Source organism: Mus caroli, unplaced genomic scaffold (genome assembly GCF_978045245.1).
Source record: "Mus caroli unplaced genomic scaffold, Mus_caroli_1 scaffold_15, whole genome shotgun sequence".
Classification (NCBI taxonomy): domain Eukaryota; kingdom Metazoa; phylum Chordata; class Mammalia; order Rodentia; family Muridae; genus Mus; species Mus caroli.
Genome location: NW_028227270.1, coordinates 71,900,875 through 71,916,443, shown reverse-complemented (window position 1 = coordinate 71,916,443; position 15,569 = coordinate 71,900,875). Strand labels below are relative to the sequence as shown.

At 54.3% G+C, this 15,569-nt stretch overlaps 1 protein-coding gene across 1 annotated transcript; it reads left to right on the top strand.

The window, feature by feature from the left end:
* Window positions 1-207: 207 nt before the first annotated feature.
* Window positions 208-9,426, top strand: Ninj1 (ninjurin 1). The gene is made up of 4 exons (XM_021180153.3): window positions 208-363; window positions 6,744-6,972; window positions 8,096-8,259; window positions 8,785-9,426. The coding sequence occupies exons 1-3, from the start codon at window positions 289-291 to the stop codon at window positions 8,248-8,250; spliced, it is 459 nt and encodes a 152-aa protein (XP_021035812.1). The 5' UTR covers window positions 208-288; the 3' UTR covers window positions 8,251-8,259; window positions 8,785-9,426.
* Window positions 9,427-15,569: the final 6,143 nt, after the last annotated feature.

The window sequence follows — 15,569 nt, the reverse complement described above, 5'->3', positions numbered from 1 at the left end:
CCCCAATGTCATCGCGAGGACAGGAGCTGGGCTGCTTGCCCTAGCCATCGTGAAGGAGCCTGAGAATTGGGGACATCAAGGCCGCTGGAGAAGTGCTATCCTGCTCAGGCGAGATTCCAGCAGCTGGCGTCTAGGCCCGGGCCCGCCCCGGGTGGAGGCGGAGTCCGGGGGCGGCCGCGCTCGGGGGGCGTGTCGGGGGCGGGCCCGGGGGCGGGCGCACAGCCGTAGCCCGTGGCGGAGGCGCGGGCGCGCTCAGGCCGTGTGCTGGGCGGCCCGGGCGGCCGCACCATGGAGTCGGGCACTGAGGAGTATGAGCTCAACGGCGACCTGCGCCCGGGCTCCCCCGGTTCCCCCGACGCCTTGGTAAGCTCTCAGCACCTCGCGCCCCGGCTGCTGTGTGACCTTGGCCGGCGCCGCCCTCTCTGGGCCCGGCACGGCAGCGGGCACCTGTGGGCGTCTGGCCCGGTTTCGCGCGGCGTCCGCACTGCGGGGGGTGGTGGTGGCCGCAGCTTCCGGGCAAAGTCGTGCTTGACCTGTCTCTAGCGCAAGTGGTGGTCCCACGGGTCTGGGGCCAGCACAGCAGGTAGGCAGAGGCGCCGGGCGGTCTAGCTTGCTGCCGTCGCCCCGCTGTGCAGAGCCCGCGTCTGGCTGGCACCACTCCTCGGGTGGAGAAGGCTGGCATTCCGCTCTCCGGGACTCTCCTGCCTCCCACACCATCCTCCAACTTCCAACGCCTCCGGGCTGTCTCCTGCGTGCCTTGGGGTGGGCGGGAGAGGAGTCACCGCCTCCTGGTTGGAAGCTAGCACCAGGCAGACAGCTACGTCACCACACGGTGACCACACGGTCGCCTGCAGCAGCGATTAGGGGGAAACCCGTGGCTGTGTCACCTGCCTCTGAAAAACAGAACGCCACCCTCTCGATCTTCAGGGTGCTAGTTCTAGGACTGTAAGGACCTGCTTCGAGTTTGCTCTGCCTAGCCTGCTAAGGCCACAGCGATGGTCGGATGCCTGTGTCGAGGGACCATCTTTCCTGACCCCTCACCTCATAGTCTACCTCCGGGGCAGGGCCTGAGCATGCCAGGGCCGAGCTTTCACTTGTACCACCCCGCATGGCCCTCTGTCCCTATGTGACATGTTGACTTTGGACATTCCTTCTATTTCCGACCCCCTCCCCCCAGGGATGGGGTGGGGTGGGGTGGGGAATTGCACCAGGCTGGGATTTTCCACAAGTCTCTGTGGTGCAAAATAAACCAGAACAGAGACTTTCTGCCCAGGTCCATATAGTGGGAACAGGGAACACCAACGTCTCCTGGGACTCCTTCAGGTGTGCCAGCTGAGACTTGGGCTCTGCCAAAATGTGTGAACACTCCGGAAGCAGCGGGCCAGGGACACCCCGGGCTGAGTTCCTTTCGGGAGCCCATCCACTGTCTGGGCCTTTTGTATGTGGGTCTACAATAAAGAACCAGTGATCTCTCTGCCTTTAAGGATAAGGGATGCAAATCAGGAACAGGTGGGCCAGTGGTTCAGATGCTGATTTGAAGGGAAACTGGCTGTCTCTGACCAGCAGCCTCCCCCTTCAGGACTGTGTTCAGCTCTGCAGACAGCTGTGCCTCCCAAGGGAGTTCTGAGCACAGATACAGGAGAGATTGGGTTGGATTGTTCAGGGGTCACTGTCTTGGCTCTGGGAACAAGAAGGAGAGAGATATTCCACTCCCTCCCCCCTCCCTCCTTCCCCCCCCCCCCCACACCATTTCTTTGAAGAGCCAACTAGGAGAATAAAATCAACTAAGTTAGCTTCTCAAGGGTATGCAGGGTTGCCACTTGCCTGCCTGCCTGCCGTAGTGGTTAGTAAGGAGCATAGAGGTCAGAGAAGGCTCCCTGTGTGGTGGAGGTGTTTGCACTGGCTTAGGGGAGGACAGATCTGGCCCTTTGGTGTGAGTGGAAGAGGGCAGGGGAACAGTACAAGTGGAGACCAGAGGCTCGTTACTGAGACCGTACAGGGTTGGGTGGAAGGGAGATTTTTGTCTAGAGTCTCTGGGGACACAGGATGCTTCTCTGAGGTGTGGCTATCTTTGAAGGCTGCCCTGCTCAATGCCTGGTCCCCCTTCCCAACCTCAGGTTCCTACCCCCCAACTTTCTAAGGCGTGTCGTGTCAGCATTCTGTGCCTCAGTTTATCATCTACGGAGTGGCATAATAGTAAGTACCCCTGCTGAGTGAAAACTATATGGCTGACATAAAGGAAATTCTTGCGGCAGAGCGTGCAGTACGTGGTGGTGTTAGCTACGGAGACACTCTCCATGGTCTCATTGCTGGCATCCATAGAAGTTTGGGAAGGACAACACTGTCCCCAGGATGAGAACCCCAGGGAGCCTCGGTTTTCCCTCTGGAAAAAGGGGTGCCACTACCTCCCAGGTAGTTGAGGCCCCGCAGAGCCACCGTGGTTGGTTCCTGTCAAGTGTAACCCTGGGGAAGCTCTGCCCACACCCCTCCAGATGCTAGGTTCCCCAGAGCCGGTTCCCTGAAGGCCCTGTTAGTGTTCACAGCCTGATCCAGTCTTTGTGAATTAGCTCACTTTCGCCTGGCCCCTGGGAAACAGTAAACACCAGTTAAATGTGGAAATGCCATACTCCTACCATGACGCTGGGGACAGCTTCATGTTAGACACTGCCAGAGGGAGGTGGCTGGGATGGAACTGGACCATAACCCTGTGGCACCTGCCCTGCTTTCTTGCCCCTCGGTGAATGGAGGCTGAGGGAGCTATGGCCGTATTTCAGGTCTCTAGGTCATGGCATGTCCTGCACACTGGCCTCAGCTACCAGGAAAAGCTTTCCTATTTTCCCCTCTTCTGCTTGCCTGGCAGATCCTGGGACAGTCAGGATCTTAGCCAAGTTCTAAAGGCCACCCTAGTGGGCCTCCGGGTCACTCCTGGTCAGCTCTGACCCACAGGAAGTGAGTCTGCCCAGCCCGTGGCCCAGCTGCTGTGGGGACCCCGCCTCCCGTGTTTCCTGCTGTCTCACTGGGGTTTCCTGCCGGGAATATATGTGTGAAATCAGGAGAAACTTCAGTCTTGCTTCTTGGGCTCCCGGGGCATAGGTAATGCGGGCTGGGGCACAGAAGGCTGGCACAGGTGGCTTTCTGCTGGATCTAGCTTAGGGGTGGGTATGCAGCTACTGCATCCATACCGTGGTAACCCCTACTGCCTACTGGTGTTTGACAGGGCCTCTGAGCAGTCCAGGCTGGGTCATCCAGGATTTATTTAGACTTGGACCTCTGGGTCACCTAGGACAACATTTTGGCTAATGGAAGACCTGTTCTTGGATTGGCCTTTCTTTCCTTATATCTGTCTTTGTTCCTGTCCTGGTATTGCTCAGTGACTAAAGTTACCAGGGAGAGCCAGACACTGAGAGTAAAGGAACATTTTAACCCTGCCACTTGATGTAGGGTGCCCCCCTCCCTCAGGTCAGAGCTGCTGAGCCCTGCCTTACAAAGTCCCCTGCGTTCTCCTGTCTTTTTCCTGATAAGCAGTCACCTCGATGGCTGTTGGTGTGATCAGATTGGGAATGGTGGCGTGTGTTCCTGAAGGACGGCACCCTGCTCTGTGCTGAAGATGATGGGTACAGATTCCCACTGTGCTGTGACTAAGCCTTAGGTACCCACTCCCCTCTCATGCTCTGGGCAGTCAGGTGACCCTAAGCCTCATGACGAGGCCCCCATAAGTGCAGCCCCCTGTATGGGCTGACTAACCCACGATGGTCCTTCCTGGGTTTTAGAGGAAAATAGTTCATTCTCAGCTGCTGCTGAGATTTCAGGGAACTCCCGCCTGCCCTGGTACATATTAACCAGCGTGTTTTCTCCCTGATCTGCCCAGGTCACTGGCACAAGCCTGGAAGGGTTTCCTAGCATGATCAGGCAGCTAGTTAGGCCCACAGGGCTCCCTGATCTGTGGTTGAGTGGCCCAGATACCCTTGGATCAATCCTACTGTGCATCCCAGGAGAGGCCTATGGGGCGGTCACCAGCATGGCTCAGGATCAGACCCTGGAGGTATCCTGCAATGCCCCCCCCCACCCCCGCCCAGCCTCTGTGTACTGATCCCTAGTAGAGTAATGTGTCCTATTATTCAGTTTCAGACAAGCTTCCCAGAGGGCAGCCCCAGATACAAAGGAGGGGAGACAGGCAGCAAGCATGTGGGGACACAGAGCCAGGCTGTGGAGAGGTAGAGTTTAACACCATTTAATAGCCAGCCTGCTTTGCCTTTGGGCCTGTCCCTCAGCCTGAGGCCCATATCACCATCTTACAGGGTCAAGGTAAGCAGGTGGCTGATGAGTTGTAGCCCCTGTTGGTCCCAAGGGCTCTGAGCCACCTCCGTATTAATTCCACAAGTTCTGTGACTTATCGAGACACTGAGGCTAAGACTAGCTGTCCTGGGGGCTGGAGAGATGGCTCAGTAGGTAAGAGCACCCGACTACTCTTCCGAAGGTCCAGAGTTCAAATCCCAGCAACCACATGGTGGCTCACAACCATCTGTAATGAGATCTGGCGCCCTCTTCTGGAGTGTCTGAAGACAGCTACAGTGTACTTACATATAATAAATAAATAAATCTTAAAAAAAAAAAAAAAAAAAAAGACTAGCTGTCCTGAACTAAGACAGACAGCCCCCTGAGATCTCAGTCCCTTCAGAGTCTCCGCTACCGGGGCTCTGAGCCCCAAAGCGTAAGTTCACATTGCAGCCTGGCCCCTGCTTGCTGTGTGGCTTTGGGAGGAGCTTATGGTATAGAGAGACTCAGTTTGCTCCCTGAGTGAGGCCAGCAGGGGCACAGGCATTGGTGACTAAGAGTGCTGAGAGCAGGGGGTGAGGGTAGGGGCATTCGGTTGATCATTCATGTTGCTGTTCCTTGTGACCCTGTGGTCAGGAGGCCTTTAAGTGGTTTAGAAGCAAAAGAAACTCTCCCTGCTGCCCAGCGGCCAGCAAGCTCAGCCTTGTGGTCTCATTTCACCCATTGCAGACCTCTGCTCCAGCAACTGAGCTAACAAAAGTTTCACTTTTTGTGTTTGTGTGTGCATGCATGTGTAGGCCTGTTTATCTGTATGTGTTTATGTGTTATATGTATGTGTTGTGTGACACATGGGCATGCACACACACACAGTGCTCATGTGCATCCATGCATGTGTAATCTTCTACAACACATACAACTGCATATACACGTGAAATTATATACAAATGCCCCCCCCCCACACACACACACGGAATGTGCTCCTGAGTAAGAATTTTGACCCCAGTGAGTTTGCTATTCAAAGGGCAGCTTCCGTTGAAAGCTGGTGATTTGTCTGTTCTAGTTCGGGCTCAGGTAGCAGAGCCCGCCTGTGCCTGCCTTCTTGAACACATGACTTCAGACGCAGTTTCAGGTTAACGATACACTGTCAGCTCAGTGGCACCTGCTTTAGGCTTTCTGGCCTGCAGAAAATATTCATGTGAGTTAGGTGGACGCCTTCCCCACAGCCCTACAGCACTACTTCCATTCCCTGCATCTTTCATGAGTCTAGAAACAGGATCTTTCAGGGTGGCCCCAGGTGGCTGGCTGCCAACAGTAGGCCCTGGCCACCTCTTTCAGCTCCGTGCCCTCTCCCTGGAGGCTACGGTGCAGGGCTCGATGGCTCAGGGCAGCAGTGGACAATGGGCTAAGCCTAGGTTTGGTGAGATTTTCTTAGGTAGCTGAGAAGGAGCCCGACCAGGGCATCTTGGGAGAGCCGACTGTCTCGGTGGGAAGAGGAAGCCAGCCATTTAAAGATACCTTAAAAGGAAGCAGGCCAGCCAGAGAAGTGACCTCTCATGACAGAAGAGGGCCAGGTCCAACCAGGGGAATCAAGGGCAGTATCCTGGAAGCAGGGGCCTCCAAGGAGAACCTCAGAGCATGGGGGTATCTGGAAGGGGAAGCCCCTTTGGGTAGAGAAATATATATATATATATATATATATATATAGGGCCATGTAAGAGAGGTGGGAGGTGACCTGGGAAATGAGGAGGGGCAGCAGCTGAAGGGGTGCCTTCCCTTAAAGAAGCCCAGAACTATATCTCATTACTGTGAGAAACCAGGAGATACACATCCTGTTCTGCATACAGGATGGCAGTGCATCTATTGAGCACCTGCTGTGTGCTCTTGGTGCCACATAATCATGAGTAGCTGTAGCTAAACAAGGTGACCAACGTCCTGTAGGGTGATGCTGAAGCTGTAGGTGTTGTCTGTGTGGAGTGTCGCTCTGAGCGGGGTAAGGCCGAGGCTGGGAGGTGAACCAAGGCAGGATTGACCAGACCTTTGGGCTCAGCCCAGGAAGGGTTAGTTAGTTCAAGCCAGAGCCAGTATGCAGGGGCCTGTCTAGTCCCACCTCATTTCTCTTCTTGGTACCTTCAGGAACCTAGACCCTGGGGGAGGCGAAGCCAAGGGTTCATAGGCAAGGAGAAGTACCTGCTGCATGGGATGGTGAGAGATGGGCTTTCCCCGCTAGAGACCAGTGTGTGTGCAGGGCTTGGTGTTCTGCTTTCCTTCTCTACGGAACTTTATTCCAGGACATTTCCTTGGAGTAATGATCACTTGCCAGGGTTGGGGCAACAGAAGCCCTACCTACAGGGGCCTTGGCAATTCCCTGCAGCCCCAGAGAGGGTCAGAACCCTGTCCTGACCTCTTCCTGTAGCTCACCCCAGAACCCCAAATTGTTCCTATTCTGCTGACCGCCTTGCTCCCCACAGCCACCCCGCTGGGGTTTGCGGAACCGGCCCATCAATGTAAACCATTATGCCAACAAGAAGAGCGCTGCGGAGAGCATGCTGGACATCGCGCTGCTCATGGCCAACGCGTCGCAGCTGAAGGCCGTGGTGGAGCAGGGCAATGATTTCGCCTTCTTCGTGCCCCTTGTGGTCCTCATCTCTATCTCCCTCGTGCTGCAGATAGGAGTGGGCGTGCTGCTCATCTTCCTGGGTAGGACCCATGGCTGCTTGCACAGCCCAGGGATGGGGAGGGAGATGTGTGGGGGTGGGTAGAGCAGTGGTTTCACCTCAGACTCTTGGCCCTCAGGGAGTCAGGCTTATGGCCCAAGCTGTGACTCCCCACATCTGACCCTGCTCGTTGAAAGCAGAGTGAGGTTAGTGTCCTCAGGGTCTGGAAGGTGGGGTGGTGCAGGGGAAGGGGAAATCGGGTCCCTGTGGCTCCCTGCCACAAGATAGCTACTGCCAGCCAGTCCTCCCTGCCCAGACTAGCTCAGGCCTGACCCTGCTGCCTATGTCCAGTAACATAGAGCAGCCAGGTTATACAGGAGGCAAAGAAGACCCTTACCTAGGAAGCAAGGCGGAGGAAGGTCAAGAGGTGGGGCTGCAGGGAGATGTGATGTCTTAGGAGGTAAGGAGGGGACCCTGGACCAGGAGGTAAGGAGGGGACTCAGGAATGGAGAACGAAGAGTCAGGGGTTCTGGATATAAGATGACTCTGGAGCCAGATGGACCTTGGACCTGAACCAACTCCTCTTTCTGGTTCTGAGTGAAAATCCAAAATGCAGAGTATAACCTCTAAATCCCAAACTTAATCACTGGTCGTCCGTCCCCTTGCAGATGACCCACAGGTGACCGTAGGCATGGATGGATAGCGGATAGGAAAGTGGGCTGGGTTGCCAGGGCAACCTTGGTGCCTGGCCAGAGCAGACGATATCATCAGGAATGGCAAGGGCCCCACTTTCTGACCTCAGATTAATGAGGGATGTTCTGGGATCTCACGGTCTGTACCTGTGCAATGGTTGTAGTAGCAGAGCCTAAGGTAGACTGCAGGGTCTGTGAACTAGGCCTCAGAAGGAGTTCAGTTCTTCTGCCTTTGAAATGAAACCTGGCCTGGCTTAGCATCCAGAAGTGACATGTCAGCACTTAACCCGCCTGGGCCTCTCCTCCTCGTGGAGAAAGTGGCGGTTATAAAAAGGAGGGACAACCATGCCTGACTTTAGCATTTTTTCAATGGGGAACAAAACCCTAACTATGGCCAAGAGCCCTGTCCTGTTCCCTAGCCACTTCCACCCAGGCCAGGCTCCCCTGAGCAGCATCTACCCATCTCACCCACAGTCAAGTATGACCTCAACAACCCAGCCAAGCACGCCAAGCTGGACTTTCTTAACAACCTGGCCACGGGACTGGTTTTCATCATCGTCGTGGTCAACATCTTCATTACGGCCTTCGGGGTCCAGAAGCCTGTAATGGATGTGGCGCCCCGGCAGTAGAACGCCCAGGTGAGTTGGCAGGGGAGGCCAAGACCCAAGGTGTGCTGTGGGTTCTGGCTGTCCCTCACATATGGCGTGACCAGGCCACTTACTAATCACCTGGATGCTGTCCTTGATGCTCCCTGAGGATGTAGGTCATCTGACCAGGACCGGGGTACTAGGGCCTGTGGGAACGTAGTCCCTGTCCCCCTGGCATGTCTTCTTTATGGGTGTCTCCAGAGCTGTTTCTAGAGGTTTCAAGTTCTTGCTGACTGCTGTTGACAGCTGGGTTTGCTAGGCTAGTGGCCATGGTCACTTGTGGTTCTTGTCGCTATTAGCATGTCTTTTAAGTCCTGACAGACACCCAGGAATATTGTATTCAGCGTGGAAAGGGACACGGCATCTGGTCCATGGTGGACAGATCCTTACACTCAAGGCTGAGTAGCCCTGATGCCCACAACCTGGTCACAAACATGAACTTAGCACCCCTCCAGCCTGGGGCACTGCTAGCTGCCCCAGCAGCACTAATGCCTGCCTCTCTTTTCATCCTTCCAGAGACCTTAAGGGTACCGGACCTGCAGCCCAGCTGACCAGACCCCTGCAACTGCTGTACCCCCAAGGCATCCCTCTCCTGTGTGCAGAGCCCAAGGTGGCCACCGCTGGACCATGGTCAGGGACGGACTTCCATCCAACTGTGACCGCTGTGTGGGCGGCCACCTGAGATACGTGGGAACCAGATGCAGGGCCATGAAGATCAGAACTGGACAGCTCCATAGAAACCCAAGTCCAAAGAATGGTCACTGCCCACCCAAGGACATGCAGCAAATCCATGATTGGACTTGACGAGGGGCCAGCACTGGCCTCTGTCTCAGGACATTCCAGAAGGACCAGGATCTGCCCCTCCCTTTGCTGATACACCAGTGACCCTACTTCTAATGGAGCCTGCCCAGGTCACCCTGGAGACTGCTGCCTTTGTTGTTTCTCGACCCAGGGACCTTGGACAGCCATCAGTATCTGCTGGCTCCAGCCTCAGTGCCTGGGCTTGGCAGCCATCAAGAGGCAGCCATGCCCGTGGGGGCTGCAGGTCATGCTGGTACTTCCTACCAGTGGTGACCTGGGTAGAGCCTCAGTCCTCAACTCAGGGGTTCAGGCCCCACTTTTCTAATTAGGAACGACAATAAAGCTTATATGCTTCCCTGCTGGGTTCCATGTGCCACCCTGTACTCTTGGGACACCACCTTCCACTTCCAGACAGTCCCTCCCTGCAGGGGTATAAGATCTATCCATCCCTGATCCCCTCCAACCAGCCTCTGCCCCCTCTAAACATTCTTCCCAAGCCATAAAGTGAGGGGCCAGGGCTTAGTTCCTCAAAACCCCTGACTCCCTGTCTCTCCCTCAGTCATATGAGCACTAAGCCCCTCTAGAAACTGGGGCCCTAAGATATCAGAAGCTTCCACCACCAAGTGGTGGATGAGAGAAAACACCTATGGGAGAAATGGGTGTTAGGATGCAATTCCTGTAATTCCACACAGGAAGCAGAAGCAGAAAGGTCACAAGTTCAAGGTTATCTTCAGCTACCTAGTAAGTTTGAGGTTCTCTTTGGCTATGGGAAACCCTGTCTTTAAAAAGAAAAGTTCCAGGGGAAAAGCTGAGTGCATGGGTACATGTCTATAGTCCCTGTTGCTCAAGAAGCTGGGGCAAGCGGACTGACTGAACTCAGAACTCATAAACTCAAAACTGCGGGCCACAGGAAATAAGGGGCTGGATGAAAAGAGACGGGGAAAAGATGTAGAGACCATAATCCAGATGGCCTGGGTCTGACCAGATCTGGCTTGGGGCCATAACTCTTGTCACTGTGTCCCTAGTGTGTCCCCTAACGTGAACTGGCCAGCAGCCACCTGCTTGCCTGGACTCAGCAGCCGGATGTTGGCCAACACATGGCTTAGTTCCTTCTTCATCAAAAGAGGAAACCCCAGATGGGACTAGAGGGGCTCTGAAGTGGCTTCAGTGAGAGCAGCCTGTCACCCGATTCCCTGGGCAGGGTGGCTCCGAGAGAGCATGTAGCTTTCTCCATCAGGGACCTGTGCTCAGACCTGACCTTTGGGCATTTGCCAACCATGGTGAGATGAGGACCCCTCGTGGCCTGTTCTCTTGATGTATGTGTCCCTGTCCCTCAACACCTATCACCTGGTGGATGTGTCTCTGTTCTCAGTCCTGTCCTCTATGACTCCCCCACACTCAGAGACCCATGCCATGTCCCCCCATCAGTCCCTGATGCAAGGCTAACACTGATATGCAGAGTGAGTTACACCTGTGGCATCTCCTGAGGGCCAGGGGCCTCTGCTGGAGTGGGGAGAAATGGGTATACCCAGTGTGTGTGTGAGAGAGAGAGAGAGAGAGAGAGAGAGAGAGAGAGAGAGAGAGAGAGAGAGAGAGAGAGAGAGAGAGAGAGAGAGAGAATGAGATTGCCAACAGCTGGTGTCTTATTCAACCATTCTCCACCTTGATTTTTGAGGCAGCACTTCTCAGTAAACTTTGAACTCACTGATTCTGCGAGACTGGCTGGCCAGCAAGCTCCAGCAATCCTCCTGCCTCCACCTCCCCACACTGCCATGCCAAGCTTTTCCTGGAGGTGCTGAGGATCAGGTCATCATGTTTGCACAGCTGAGCTTCTCCCCAGCTCCCTTGCTTCTCTTAGGGATGAAGCTTTGGTCTGGCCCAGCCCTCTACCCACCACTGCCCGGTCCAGCCTGTGGCAAACACTAGCTGTGTCTGAGCATTGCTAATTTTATAGGATGAACCTGCAGCGTTTCTATCCTCTCCACGTGTGTCCTTTAAGATCCCCTGTGGGCAGCGGGGCTCTGCTGGGGGGAGGACCTATTTGGCGTGCTGAGGTGTTCCCTGTATAGCTGGACAACAGGTGCTTCCTTCTCTCCACACCTGTCACGCTCAGCCTTCCCCCTCTCCAATTCCCCACATGCCTTCTCTCCTCCCTCCTGATTTCATTGGGAGACAACTCCATTTCCTGTCTTTCATGACTTTCTGTTGTCTCTTCCCAGATACTTAATTTTGGGAAAACATTGACTCCAGTGCCACTAATTTGGGAGGGACTCCAGGAAGGACCCCTGGCTGCTGCTCTCTGCGCTCCAGCTCACTGCCTTCTGCCACTACCCACTCTCCAGCCAGGGTAACCCCTCCCTCACACCCATGGCACCTGCCAGGTCAACTGCAAAATGACACGTGAGGATTCTTGAAACGCAACCTTGCTCAGCACCCTGGTGCCCTGGACCGTCAGAGAGATAGTACCAGGATCTTGATTTGTTATCAGATTAAGATTGATGAGAATCTGGGCACGGTGGTGCACACTTTTAATCCCAGTGCTTGGCAGGCAGAGGCAGGCAGATCTCTGTGAGTTCAAGGCCAGCCTGGACTAAGGAGTAAGACCAGCAAAATACAAAAACAAACAAAACCTGGGGGGGGGGGGCGTCTGTAATGATTTAATTAGTGCCTCTCCAAGCTACACCAGGCAATGCATACTCCCCTGCTGTCTAAACTGAGTCCCCATTCCCTCACCCGCTGTATAGATGAGAGCCTGAGAACTGAGCAACAGCGTCCCTGGGTTCTCTATCCCCGGAGGACCTTTCAGGTGTCAATGTCTATAGAAAGCACAACAGGTCCCCTTGTCCCAGATGCTCATCTGGTCTGAAAGAGGACACACGCCCAGGATCTACCAGAAAGAGCTATGGACTGTGGCTGATTGGGCTTATGGCTAGGGGACCTTGGCGGGGTCCCTCAAGCCATCTGCAAAGGGAAGGTGGCCCAGCCCGCAGATGCTGACCCAACAGTAACTGGAAAAATGACACTACACAGGAGCAGAGTCAAAATACCCCCAAATCATCAGCTTGGGTTGTGCAAGATGCGGATGCATTTCGGGGTTCCGCCCTCGTGTGTCCCTGTGTCCCTCCTGACCCGTGTGCTTACTCAGCACTCCACCACACTGTATCCATTCTACTCCAGAACCCCCCTCCACTGGCCCCTTCACCTCAGACCCTTGTGGTGGGAGAGCTTCTCCCTTCTGCACTACCCCCACCATCCTCTTGCCTTCTGCGAACACCACCCCAAGAGCAGACCCTGTTTTCACTTGAGTGTCCAAGACAGCCTCAAGGAATCAGGGACATCTTACCCAGGACCAGAAGGATGTGTGGAGGATAGATGACAAAGGATGCCCACCAAGGGAGTGGCTTATTCCTTACAGGAACCTCTGGCGCTGTGGTGTGCTGGCATGAGACCCCAACTGACCTGTTTTATAAGGGGCACCAGTGAGCAAGTGGCCAGGGGTGCCCCTTGCTTCTTATGGACTTAACTCATTCAGATCATAAACATCAGGTGACAGGATGGCTAGAAGGAAGGGCAGGGTTAGCCTGATGGGGATACTGAGGTCCAGGCAGGGAGTTCCTTTACTGTCTCCTCCACAGGATTCGGCTTAAGGGAGAAGTCCTGTGGAGAACCAACCCAGCAGCAGGCAGCAGCTAATGTCCAGGATGTTGAAGCCTTCAACCACTGGCTTTGAGTCCAGCTATGGAATGGAGCTCAAGTGGTTGGGACACTCTTGGAGGGGCATCCAGGGACAGCCTGTGTCCAGGGCTTGGCAGGCTGAGGGCCTCAGTGTAGAAGGAGAAAGTCACTGGCCTAGGAGGCTGGGCAGGCCTACATTAGGACAATGCCCTCCCGTACAGCCCAGAGGAGCAGGGCTCACAGGTCTTTGAGGCATCTCTAAAGAAGGGGTATATGCAATGGTGTCAAATGGGGACCAGACCCAGGATCTTCTCAGCCACCATCCTAGGCATTCCCAGCCTTTGACTGACAAAGCTAGGCTTTTAGTGTGCCCCCCCCCATCCTTCTTCATGTTCTAGGGCCAAGTTGAGCCCTATCCATATAATTGACACATGTGTCTGTCACTTCCACCAGGTGTCTGTCACCTTTACTGTGCCACGTATTGGGCAACCCTCCAACAAAGTTGTCAGTTCACGCAACTGTCTGTGGTCATGGTTCTTTAGCAGGGGCTTGGTCACGAGTGGGTGCCCAGGGTAGGGCTCCTGTGTTAGAGGAGTGGAAACTGATGCGGCTTAGACACTAGTAAGTAATTCTCAGCTCCTGCAGCTCTGAGGTGGGGCAGTGACATGGTCACTAGGGGCCAAAGCCACCCGTTCTCACTGGGTGCGGTGTGTCCTGCCAGATGGGAAGGCATTGAAGAAACAGCCTTCTGCAGCGGTGGTGGCAAACGAGTTTAATCCCGGCACTCGGGAGGCAGAGGCAAGTGGATCTCTGAGTTCGAGGCCAGCCTGGTCTGCAGAGTGAGTTCCAGGACGAAACCCTGTCTCAAAAAACAAAACAAGAAAGAGAGAGAGAGAGAGAGAGAGAGAGAGAGAGAGAGAGAGAGAGAAAGGAGCAGCCTTCTTTCACCTTTGCCTGCAGTTCGTCAATGGCACAGAACGGAGCATGCACACTATATACATTCAGGGCCCCAGCCTAAGGGTCTGGGTCAGCCAATAGGCAGGTTAGTAACTAGAACCCTCTCTTTGTGTTTGCTGCTCTCACGTGTTCTGTGAGCCCACGACTTGAATGGAATCCCTCCCTGGGGGCCCAATACGGTGCCCAACTCCTCTCACGTTTGGGTCATCTCAGTTTGAGCCTGCCCTGGTACTTTCCAAGCTAAAGCACGCATTGACTCCGGAAACTTGGTGAAAACAGACTCATGATGACTTCGCAAGTTCACGATGTCGCGTTTCCTCAAAAAAAGGCTGGTGTGGAGGAACTGGTGGGGGAGACACTCAAGAACAAACTCCCCAGGCACCCTGGCCAGAGCCTAACAGACACCCTGACCCAAGCCCTTCAGGTGTCCTGGCGCATATCCTGTGTCTGGTGTCTTGTATGTGTGAAGGTGTGTGCAAATGGACCTGTGTACCTGCACATGCGGCATACATGTGAGTGAACATGTACATGACGCAGCGTGAGCATGGACGTACATCCAAAGTACTGTGCACACATGTGGACGTTTGTATGTGTGCTGCCCTACAGGAAGACTTTTTAAACCAAACTGACCATCTTCGGTAATTTGGCTGGGTCTGCTCCAAAAGATCGCACAGCTGGGCTTGTTGACTGACTTTCCTCAACAAAGGAAGGGGTGGGAGGGGTCACTGTGCCCTCCCTTGAGTAAACAGCCACCCTTCCCAACCAGATATGTGCAATTCTGCCTAATTGCAGATGGTCACAGGATCTAGGAGAGGAGCTTGAGTGTATAGATGGAAAAGTTCTAGAAGGAGGTACCGTCTAAGTGTCCACAGGGAGTGGGTGGGTGGGGTCATCCATGCTGGGTACAGACCTTCTTCCAGTGTGGCTGATTTTTTTTTAAAGTGAAGAATAAATTCTTTTTTAATTTTTAAAAAATTTTAATGTGTTTATATTCTAACCGGTTCCCCCTTCCTCCTCTCCTCCCAGTCTTTCCCCCTCTTGCCCCCATCCACTTCCTTTCTCTCCAGAAAAAGGGCAGGTCTCTCATGGATATCAGGCAGCCTTGAATATAAAGTTGCAGTAAGTCTAGATGCATCCTCTCCTATTGAGGCTAGATGAGGCTGCCAGTAGGGGGAAAGAGCTCCAAAGGCAGGTGACAGAGTCAGAGACGGTCCCTGTTCCTGCTGTGAGGAGTCCCACCACCTGAAGACCAAGCTACATAGCTGTTACATATGTGCAGAGGGCCTAGGTCAGCAGTCCCATGCATGCTATCTGGTTGGTCTCTGTGAGCCCTTATGGACTCAGGTTAGTTGATTTTGTAGGTTTTCTTGTTGTATCCTTGACCCCTCAGGTTCCTACAATCCTTCCTCCTCCCCACAGTGTGGCTGATTTAATACCTCCACCCCCACCCCATGCTCCTGCCCACAACTCCTCACCCTTTCACCTATAAATCAGTCCGATCAACTCATTAGCTCTCCAAAGTGAACTCCAATGTAGAACCCCGTTTGGGGGAGCTCAGGAGAAGGAACTGATGTTGCTTACACCCCCCTCAGGGAAGGAATCTTAGTGGTTATGTGGATAAAGGTGTGTGTGCCCTAATGCGTTGAGAACAGCTCATTGTGTTGTGCACCAAGGGATCATGGGATACCTTCATGTTGGCCTTGGCTCTGACCCATTTTCTCATCTATAAGATGAGGGTAGTTATGGGATCCAAGGCATGGAGTAGCAGTGGAGGGCTAGAGGGTCCTTCCCATCTTAGCTCTGGTCAGTGTAGTGCATTCAGCGTAAGGCAGGGGGACCCTGGAGAGGAGAAGTCAGTGATGGGAGCC